The following is an 11144-nucleotide window of genomic DNA, read 5'->3' as shown; positions in this document are numbered from 1 at the left end:
GGGCTATATTACTTGATCACTCCAAGTATTATTGAAGTTATAGAGTTTAAATGCTCATATGAACAATTTATCATTTATATTTTTCAGGAGCTATGGAACATGTATGTCACATACATAGAAAGACTTTTGGTTGATATATGGTATAAACCTGCAGGTTCAATGTCGTAACAGGTTTTATTTGCAGGCTGGAAGAGAAGGTTAATGTCCATCCATCTTCTACTGCTTTATTCTCCACATGAGGCTCACTTCTGGTGCTGAAGCCAATCCCAGCTGACATAGGGCAAAGGGCGGGGTACATCCTGGACAGGTCACCATTCCGTCACAGGGCCACATAAAGACAAACAACCATTCACTCTCACACCTATGGTCAATTTAGAGTGTCCAGTTTAGAAGGTTAATGTTTTAGTTTCATAACAATAATGTAACTTTTGTAATGAAATATTACATGAACTGCAGCAACTGTATTTTGTGGTGACTTGGAAACATACAAAGGTATCAATAGTCAATCATATATCAAATCAACAATCAGATTTGGCCCAAAAGCACTCAACATGTCATAAGAGAGCGTTTTTGTAAAAGACTACAACATCCAATCCAACTTTATTTGTAAAGTGTTTTAAAACAACCACAGTGGACTGTACAGAATAATTAATAAAAGATACAGTAAATAAAAGGCATAGAAGCTCACATGAGGTGATAAGATACATCTAAAACAACTTGCTCAAGGATACATAGACTAGCAGAGTCAGGAACTGAACACACAACCTAATTTTCTTTTTATTTGCACAAAGATAAATTGCAACTGTAAATAAAAACCTGTGAGGGCTTATATGAAAACCTCTCCCATGAAGACCACATTTGATGCACAAACAAACAAAGACAAAATAATAAACTTCCAGTTGAAAGACCACTTGTGCTACCACTGAGCTGCCATGGCTCAATCTTCACTATTTTAATACTTTTACTTCTAAAACTAGTACAAAACAAAAGTACATTTTAAATCAGAAAATTACATTTGACACTTAAGTACAGGAAATGTCAAATACTTAAAGACTTTTACTTAAGTAATATGATAAAAAGTGACCTCTACCAAATACATTTTCTGGTAAGATACTTGTACTTTTACTCAAGTATCCCTTTTAGGTACTTTATACAAAACTGGTGATAATATTGAGCTTGGCTTGTGTCGGCTTTGTTCCGCATGTCTTGGCGAAACAGGAAATGCACTGAAGGCGCCGGTGAAGCATCTTGTCGTCGCAGACGCCCCTCGGGCTCTGATTGGCTGCTGATATAGACGCCACAGTGACGTAGTGATCTCAGCGCGGCGCTGCTGCTGGTTGTCGGACTGTGAGTTCAGTAACGCTAACGGTTGACCTTGTTGTCGAGTGCATAACACGAACAGCAGCTCACCGACCAGGAGAAAGTATGACAACCCCAGGTTTACCTGCCATGCCAGTGTCTTCTACACCCGCTGTGCCCAGCGCGGGTTTCAGGTTCACGAAAGGTAAAGTATGCAAGTTATCTGATAGCACGCTAGCATGAAGTGACTGTTTCTTTTTCGCTGCCAAACGTAAACTCAACATATCCGAGCTAATCATGCTCCAGACAGGAAACCGCGTGCGTCTTGTAAAGAAGATACACGGCTCTTAAAACTGTAGTTTTATTTTATTTAGTTAGTCACTTAATCCCTGTGATGTCATAAACAGGTTGGCCAGCAGCCATTTAGAGAGCTGAGTGGCTGGCTGTGTTTCCAACTTTAGAGTGGGGGGGTCACTCGGTGTCAGCTGAGGCCACAGTTGAAGCGTCTTCACAGAATCTTTTCTTAAAGGGTGCTTTTGTGTTTTGTGTGGGTCAGTCGCAGCCACGGTGATCCCGCAGATTGTCCTGTGACTCTGCATCATGTGACGCTCTCGCAAAAGAGTGTCAAGCTTTCAATCAGTTGTAAGGATGTAAAACTGTCCCTTTTCTCTAAACAGGCATGGTCCTGTTCAAAAGAAATCATCCTTCAATCCTCTGATGCACCATGACTAAGCTGAAGGCACGGCCGCGTTACTACCTTGGTTGTTAAGTTTGGCCAGTTTAAGTTTATTTGATTGCATTAGGGCTGCATTTAACTATTATTTTAAAAATCAATTAATCTGTTGATAAAAATTCAGAAAATGTTGATCGGTGTTTACCCAACATGGAAATAATGACGTTCTCCAATGTCTTGTTTTGTCCACAAACCACAATGATTCAGTTTTAATGATTTCCTTTGTTACATGGAGCAAAGAAACCAGAAAATATGGTTTTCAGCTTCAAGAAGCTGAAGAATCAGTTGTGACAATTAATTTAGTAATCGATTTAATAATCAAATAGATGGTTTAGTCCAGTGTTTCCCAACCCTGGTCCTCAGGGAACAGCCCCCTGCATTGTTAGATGTTGCCCTGCTCCAACACACCTGATTCAGATGAACAGTTCATTACCAGGCTTCTGTGGAGCTTGTTGATGAGCTGACCATCTGAATCAGGTGTGTTGGAGCAGGGCAACATCTGAAACCTGCAGGACCAGGGTTGGGAAACACTGGTTTAGTCTATGGTGCAAACTTGAAAACATGACATAAAAATGAGTGCTCCTGATAACAAAAAGTAGAATAAATAATCTTAATTGGAGTGTGTAGCAGCATGACCGTATGGAACCCGTCTCACTGCATCTTTCTTAATGTGCAAATAGCTTTGGGGACAATTAATTAGACTAAACATTAAGACAATGAGCCAACACAGTTGACACAAAAGATCATCAACCTGAACCTGTAGAAAAATAGTAAAAATATTTATGCCTTTTTTAGTCTTCGGAGTCTTGATCAGTAGAAATGTTCAAAAGCAAATTAGAATAGTTGAAGCAAATTGAACTTAAATTGGCTTGGGGAACCATAAACCCTCTTTAGTCTCACTCACAGGTGCGCCTGTATAATCCAGTGGAGAAAACCTGCTTGTTCGTGTGTACCCACAGTGTACACAACAGTGTTTGACTGTGGACATTTTTGAGGGCTTGCTTACTGATAGTGTGGCTCTAATTACTTTCCCTTTTGATTGTGGTATACATGTCTAAACATAGGTTGTAATGTCTTCACCAGACGACGTGATGTTGTGCTCTTACTTATCTATGCTCAACATGTGCCTGTTACTCCACAGAGCATTTGGTGGTCGCGGTGCCGGTTGCCGTGGTTGCAGCTGTCGGGGGCTTTCTAGTCAGCCATTACCTGTCGTCTGGACGGAGCTGTAAAAAGGGGCAGGTGAACACAACTGTGAGCAAAGACAGTCCCAAAGTGGTCCACAGCTTTGACATGGAGGACATCGGCACCAAGGCTGTGTACTGCCGCTGCTGGAAGTCAAAGAAGGTCACACTTGTTCGACACCACTGATTTCTGCATGTTAGCACAGTGTTTGCGTGCCTGGAATTAATAAGCCAGCACATTAACATGGATCATATGAAGATGAAACTCCACAGTGTCCCTAACCATTTGTGCTAAAGAGTAGTACAGCTAACAAGCTCCCTTAAACAAACCTTATGGAATGCTGTCTCTGTGCCGCCACCACACCTCAAACATGACTACAGGAAAATAAATCATGTGTTATGTCATAAAGTACAAAGGTCTTGAAGCAGATAAAAGAGATTTTTCTTTTTCTCTCCTCTCAATGCTGTGTGCTCTCCTTGCAGTTCCCGTACTGTGACGGAGCCCACGCCAAACACAACGACGCGACCGGGGACAACGTGGGGCCCCTCATCATCAAGAAGAAGGATGCTTAAACCCACTAATCTCAGACCTCTCTCGACGCCTCATACCCCCCTCCCAGTTTTTCCACTGTGCTGTCCTCTCCACTGGTATACTCAGAGCCCACAATAGAGACTCTTAATTCTGCAAATAGTCTACATTTTGATCTCAGTCTTTCAACCCCTTTTCTGCATCAGATCAGATGACATGACATGAGAATTGCAGGTCGTTAGAGGAGCGAAATCAGCAGTGTCAAAAAGGGAGGTGCTCTGTTTGACACTGTCATCTGTCACATTTTGAAGTATTAACAAAGTATGTTGGGCAAAATTGTTTCCACCCCCGACACCAGTAGAGTATTTCAGTGGGTGGACATTGTATCCTCCCGCCTGGTGTCTCCCTTTCTTCCCCACTCCTCCAGGTGTGGAGCAGGTGGTTGAGACATAATGACCTGGCAGCTCTTTGCCTCAGTCAGCCCAGGCTTTCATTGAAATTCAGCACAGGACTTATATTCAAATCAGCAGCCCCGTGACTAAACACACACATAAATGTTCCATGTTTTGATTTCTGCTCATATTAGAGGAAGCTTGTCAGTTACTGTTTCCTCTGCACTGATCTGAGGAAGCAGAGGTTTAGTTCTGTCTTAAATGAAATAATCAAGTCTTGTCTTGGCTCGGCTGCTGGTGACCAGTTACTGTCTGATTTCAGAGGTAACATTGTATTCAATCATCTGGGTATCAAAGGATATATTTTGCTTTTTCATTAGATTAATTTTCTACTGGCTGCAGTGTGTCTGACTTGATTATTTGTGGTTTATGTATATTGTGAATAAAACTTGTTGATTGCTCAGATTTGTATCCTTTTTTAAAAAAAAAAAAACTACTTTGTTTATTTTTGGGTCCATTTGGGGCTGAACTCTACATGTGTTTGTTTTTTTAGTCACAGGATCATTTTACCACTTCACCTCTCGGCAGAAAGGCAGGGCGGTGTATTTATGTATTAACAGCGGACACGGAGATAATAAGTAAACAGGGCCCCAGTGTGTGGAGACTGCAGTGGAACCAGTTTGTTGCATGTGTACTTGTTTTTGTTACATCCTGAGGACCTTTTCTGGCAGAAACACTGACCTTGTCAGGACCAGCAGGAGACCAAATCCTAGTTTTAGTGAAGCAGAACCTCATTTCTGAGGAGATGGTTAAAGTTAGAGGTCACATGTGAAAGGTGGTTAGGTTAGGGTTAGGCATTAACTGGTTATGGTGTGGCCTTGTTTATGCTGTCCTTTTAAATCAAAGTCAGTGCCGTGTCCTAACAAGATTGTCTGTGCGAGCCTGTGTGTGAATGAGTGAGTGAGTCGTGGGTTGGGAGGGTGTGGAGGAGGGAGGACGCCGTGCTGCAGTGTCCACCGGCACGAGTGGCCATTTTAAGATGCGGCGCTATTTGCGGTGGCCGCTAGAAGACGCTGTGTTTACACGGATAGTCCGGGCCAGACAGTGTGGGCCCCTGCTCCCGTGGTGACACGCGCACGCATACACGCACAAACACACAGACACGCACGAGGTATCTGGCTGCGTGCCAGATGCAACGCAGGACTCTCACAAGAGGTGGAGTGGACTCAGCTGTCCCCGCGTGAGGAGTCACCTTCTACCAGGCAGCCAGAGGCTGCCGTAAACAATGCTTCTTTTTACGACGCACGTGCTCAAAAACCAGGGGAACAACAAACAACAGGATGTTAATGACGGAACATGCTAACCTACTTTTTTATTTTTAATTCTATTCAACATTGAACAGCACAGTTCTTTTCAGTTTTGTTGTCTATTAGGTTAAATGGTGGAATTATACAATTGATAAAAAAGGAGAAAATGTAAAAATAATGGGGGTGAATCACAGAATGTGAGTTAACATGTATATTCTATCTATCTATCTATCTATAATATTCTCTTTTATTTGTACAAATATGAAATTGTTCTTTACTGTGTTTTGTCAATGCAAAACAAAGTTGATGATGGGGTCATGACAGGGCAGGGATAACTGCTGACACAGGCCTTACATACACCTTAGTCGCCAGAATTCTCATGTATTAATATGCATTACTGTGACATTAGTCTGCTGTCATAAATAATGAATGATGCTCTCCTGATTAAACACACTAGAATAAATATTTAGCGACATGGGGCAATCAAAGTACTGGCTTTAAAAAAAACATATATACATTAGTTTTGTGAAATGTTTATACATGATTTGCCTATAAATATATGTATTATACAGAATACTTAAAAAACAGAAAAGAAGTGATACATTATATAATACGGTGATGTAACTATAGGATAAAACCCATCATTTAATGATAAAAACAATGAACATCACAGCTCCGTTTCATAAACACACGGCATCATAATGTATGTAACAACAGTTACTATATTATTTCAAATAGGGTTCCCAGATTTTATGAAATGTGTTTTTTTTAGTTGTTTTATTTGCTACCAAATCAAATAGTCATCTGATCTATACAATTACATAACTACATATTATTCTCTGTATATTACACTATTATAAAGTATAATAGTGTAATATAACTATACTATAGTAGTGATTAAGTATAGTTAGTTTTTTATGATATCGTGAAACAATAGTGACTTTGTGTCTGACGCCTGTGCTCAGTGTTGTCACGCTGAGTGGGTCTGACGGATGTGAAATGATGTGTGTAATTAGTTATTATCCTACAGTATTCACGCTGACTGCCGAGCCACTCTTCCCGTGGATATTATGGGATGTCGTGGGGTCGCTCTGACCACGCTCTCGGCCGCAGAGTCCACTTCGCATTTTGAGCGACGCCCCCAAATTCCGTGCAGAGTGTTTGCAGACCCTCCGGGACGGAGAGGTGGAGGAGGAATCGGCAGCTCCACCGTCCACATTCACCACAATCAGCACGCCATTACTTCATGACTTCATCATATCTTTGACAGCGGGAGTTTGGACCGTGTTGTGAAGGTAAGACGAGGCGTTTCGCGGACACTTCCGGTTTATTTGTGCTGTGTTTTTTTTGTGTTGTCGCCGTTTTCCTGCGCGCTGCGCCGTGTCGCAGCAGCGACCACTCGGACTGTGGTCAGTTCTCCGTGGCGTCGCACGAGCACCGTCTTCTTAGGTAACGTTAGCCACGGCGGCCAAGGGATCGATCGCTAATCCACACCAAACCCGTTTAAATGTCTCCACACGCGTCCTCTATCAACATTTATATCCGGAGTTTAAGCAGCGGAACTGCTTTTCCTGTCTCGTGGACACGGAATATAGCCTGCTCTCTTTTTTTATCCACAGCAACCGCATCGTTGCGCACCTCGCTCCTCGTCGTCGATACCAGACAAAAGACAGCCTGTTTTTTTTACCGTCCACTATTTGGTGTTTGTCCGTGGAGCTTAGGCTTTGGCTGGCACACATAACAGCAGTCGTCAAAATGTATTTGAAAAGCGCGCTCCACATTTGACCTGCGCATATGCGCATATCTTTGCATATTGTTGTCGCTCTGTTATTGATTGCATTGATATACCGTGAAATTCTTAAAGGGATAGTCTACTGCCTGCTGTATGCGGAAATCACTGGCCGGGCACTCACTGTGTGTGATGATAGATGGCTCTGTTCCTCCCTGATGGAGCTCTTTTATTTTTAAATCATCTACATATATGTTATATTTGTTTTTAAGCGCAGATTCACTGCACACTCTCTGACTCTGTGTGCACCAGCTGACAGATGTCTTCCCGTCTTACCTCCTGTCTGTTTCTCTCTGTATTTATCTCCTTTTAATATGTCTTTTCTCAACCCTCCTCTCTTATTCCCCTCTTCGTGTCTAGCTCTCCGGGACTCCAGTTCTGCTGCAGAGAATGGAAATAGGGACACAGGCCAAGGCTTGCCATTTTGGCTGAAGTAACAGCAAGGACGGTTGTCAACCCTGCATCAGCGTCAATCCCCTTCTCCCTCACCTCTCCTCCCACACACACACACACACACACACACACACACACAGACACACACACAAGGACAGACACCCCCACACAGCCACTGCTATGTCCACCGCCGTAGACATCGCTGGCCCTTCCTCCCCAGATCAGGCCCACAGCAGCGCTAAAATCCCTAATGAGCCCCTGAGACCCAGCCTTAAGCGCTCCAACCACCCCTACGGCCTCTCTCATTACATCTCCACCCCTTCCCAGGCCGTGGATGTCAAAGGACTGATCCAGCCCTCCCCGGCCCAGCAGCGGGCCGCTCAGCCTGCACACGCTAAGCCTCGCCGGGCCCCTTCCTGGCCTGACATGTGGGAGTCACCCAGCGGGCTCCACCTGGCCCATGCCGCAGAGCTGCTGATGCGCGCCGGGCTCCTGGCTCTGACACCTGCCGCCACAGAGCAGGCCAGCCTGGGTGCACAGAGCAGCCAACCAGCTAAAAGGGAGGCTGCAGAGGCAAAGACGGGGAAGGGGGAAGGGGAAGGTGGTGGTGGTGGTTCTGGGCCTGAGGAAGAGGAAGAGGACTCCTCTGGCTGTGGCACTGATTTCCAACCCTTCCTGGGTGCGTGGTTCCCCTTCAGCCCTGCTCTGTTTCCTTTGGCAGGTTTCCAGATGGGGGGAGGCCACTGGAGAAGTGCAGCCATGGGAGCAGAGGGCATTGAGGGCCTGGTGGCTGAGGGCTACTCTCCTGGCTCTCTGGGCACCAGCAGTGGAGGCAAGAGGAAGAGGAAGAGGTGCGGGGAGTGTGTACCTTGTCGGCGACAGACTAACTGCGAACAGTGCAGCAGCTGCCGCAATCGCAAGAGGGGACACCAGATCTGTAAATACAGGAAGTGTGAGGAGCTGAAGAGGAAGCCGGGAGGCCCCGGGTTTGAGAGCAGAGTGTCTGGGTTTGACCTAAGGGGGTCCGATTTTACTTTGGGTCTGGCGCAGGAGAGAAGCAATGGAGCCTTGGATGGATAGTAACGTCTGCAGTGGCAGCATTTGTCAGAGGAATCCTGGTTGGATTGTTGATTGTTGAGGAGCTGCATTTTCACAAAAACACACAGGACACGATGTTAACATGCTCGGACTGTGGTTCAAAGATCTTGGCATCTTGTGGTTAGGAAGGAGCTGCAGCTCTCGTTAAAGAATGTCCACACTTGTTCCCATCCTTCCTTTTGACAATCAGTGAAACAGGAGAGGAGAGAAAGAAGGATACCAATGCGTGTCAATATTTAGATGATGACATAAAATGCTGTAAATAGCCTGTAAATATCTGGAAAACATTATGTCTTTTTTACATCCCTTTGCAGTTTGGATGTCTTGTGTTTCAACATTTAAAAGAAAAAAAAAAAAGGAGCCAAGTGTTTTGTTTCTAATGGGGAGTTATGATTCTGTTGTTCTGACGTCACTGCATCAGCAAGAAATGAATGAGTTCAGCCTAGGCTAAATTATTTCCTGTGCAGCTTGTACTGTAAAACTCTGTTTGCCCTTTTGAAATAAACAAAATTGGCCATGTGCACTTGTCTATAGGCTGGGTTTATACTACATTTGTGTGTTTCTGTGTGTATACAGTGTTCACACCTAATTGGGTGTATGTGTCTGTTCGCAGCCACGTTTCTCTATGCGTGTGTGTGTGTGAGGTTGTGTGGATTATGAGTCACCTAATGGTGTGGCTGAGAGCCTTATCACAACCCCACAGACACACAAACACACGGACACGCTGCCTTGGCAAGTCCAGAGCATGCACTGGAACACACCTCACCTGACATGCACACATAATCACAAAGACTCTCTTCTGTTTCCACACACTGACACTATTTCTTTTTTTATTCACAAGTATAGATCATACACACACACACACACATAATAAGCCAAGTACATAGCCAGCTGGACTGAGGCTACAGGGTGGGTTTTTGCTTGTTGCCGTAACGATGGCTGATGTGATAAGACCTTCTTCCTCGGCGCCACACTCCAGGGGACCGCAGGGAAGACGTAACCATGGCAACGGCCGGCCCGAGGTGTCACGCTATAATTGGGCCACGGCTGCACTTCCTGTGCGCCTTCAGTCAGGGGATCGCAGAGGGACTTTTGTGTGTGTGTGCGTGCATGCGTGTGTGTGCGTGTGTGCATCTGTGGGGGATGTGTGCGTGTGTGTGTGCGTGTTTGTCAGGCAGGGGGAGAGTGAGGCAGAGGGAGAGAGAGAAAGCGCAGCACGCCAGCCAACACAGGACTCTGCCAACTCATGGAGAAAAGCAGTGAGCTCCAACATCATGCTATTACAACGCTCACACTGAATGAGAAACACACAGTCTTTTAGTTTAAGTTCACAGTCTAGTGTTTCTTCATCTCCCACACAAAGGGGGAATTTCAAATTCTTGGATCTACAGCTTTTTTTTTTCCTCCTACGCCCCCCCTTTTTCTCTCGTCTTTGCCTTTCTAGTGATTTGGAGCTTAATCCCCCCTCCCTGTTTTCGTCACGCATGCACACACATACACACACACGCACAGGCACACACACACACACACCGGAAATCTATGTCACCCGCTGCCCAGCAGGTCCAGTGACTCCCTGAACGCCTGCAGTCTGGCTCCACTGGCCTGCAAGATGGCAGGAGAGAAAGGGAGGAGGAGGAGGGAGGGATTGAACGGAGGACAGAGAAGAGTAGGAGGGGAGGGTTGAGAGAGAGTTGGGGAGTGGAGGGAGGAGTGGGGGTGGTGGAAAGCGGATCCCAGGGTAGGGGGTTGTGGTGGTGGTGGTGGGGTGAAATGTGGTGAAGGGCAGAGAAGGAAAAGGGAGGAAGGGGGAGTGTAAGGGGTGTAAGAGAGAGTGGGTGAAACGGGGAGAGATGAAAAGCAGGCCACAGGGGGAGAAAAGAGAAAGAGAGAGATATGCGGGGAGGAGGACGGGGAGATGGACAGCAGGGGATGAAGATAACGTGGGCCAAACAAAGAGAGTAGAGATGAGTGTGAGATCCAGTGACTAGTGTGATGGAGGCCGACTGAAATGCAGCAAGACAGAGATGCAGGGACACTGAGGTTAATGACGGATGCATTGTCCAGATAGCTGGAGTGTGTCGTTGCAGACTCCTGTGGAGCTTACATATGTTACAGCACCAGCGGCCCAGCCCACTCTGGAGAAAAACTCCTCTCAAACACACTGCAGTGGAACAACCTGCCAGCCCAAGGCAACCTGCGCTGAAGCTGGGCGGACCCTCACTCACGAGCCAGACCTTTGAAATTTTGGCCACTGCGTCTGCTTGGAGACACTGTGTCTCATTGTGAATTTTTTCTCCCTCCATTGGCAGTAACCTCAGTGTTAGAAAATGTCTAACAGCTTTGCAGAAACAGCATCTTTCTGAGATCACAGCTCATTACGCCTCTGTTATCCATTTGTGTTCACTTTTATAGACATGGAA

General features: G+C 45.4%; 2 protein-coding genes across 3 annotated transcripts; both read left to right on the top strand.

Annotated features, from left to right (window-relative positions):
- The first annotated feature begins 1301 nt into the window (after positions 1-1301).
- Positions 1302-4600, top strand: zgc:110843 (uncharacterized protein LOC541492 homolog). The gene is made up of 3 exons (XM_044039545.1): positions 1302-1504; positions 3174-3379; positions 3700-4600. Exons 1-3 carry the CDS (start codon positions 1426-1428, stop codon positions 3787-3789), a joined length of 375 nt encoding a protein of 124 aa, XP_043895480.1. The 5' UTR covers positions 1302-1425; the 3' UTR covers positions 3790-4600.
- A 1850-nt stretch (positions 4601-6450) lies between these two features.
- On the top strand, positions 6451-9245 carry cxxc5b (CXXC finger protein 5b). Of its 2 annotated transcripts, none has more exons than XM_044041157.1 (2): positions 6451-6739; positions 7594-9245. In XM_044041157.1, the coding sequence occupies exon 2, from the start codon at positions 7807-7809 to the stop codon at positions 8704-8706; it is 900 nt and encodes a 299-aa protein (XP_043897092.1). In that variant the 5' UTR covers positions 6451-6739; positions 7594-7806; the 3' UTR covers positions 8707-9245. The 2 variants fall into 2 exon arrangements, with proteins under 2 accessions (XP_043897092.1, XP_043897093.1); XM_044041158.1 differs by lacking the exon at positions 6451-6739 and adding an exon at positions 6762-6893.
- The last annotated feature ends 1899 nt before the right edge of the window (positions 9246-11144 follow it).

This window comes from Solea senegalensis, linkage group LG12, assembly GCF_019176455.1.
Source record: "Solea senegalensis isolate Sse05_10M linkage group LG12, IFAPA_SoseM_1, whole genome shotgun sequence".
Taxonomy (NCBI): domain Eukaryota; kingdom Metazoa; phylum Chordata; class Actinopteri; order Pleuronectiformes; family Soleidae; genus Solea; species Solea senegalensis.
Note: the sequence above shows the minus strand (reverse complement) of the source record. Positions and strands in the feature narration are given on the sequence as shown.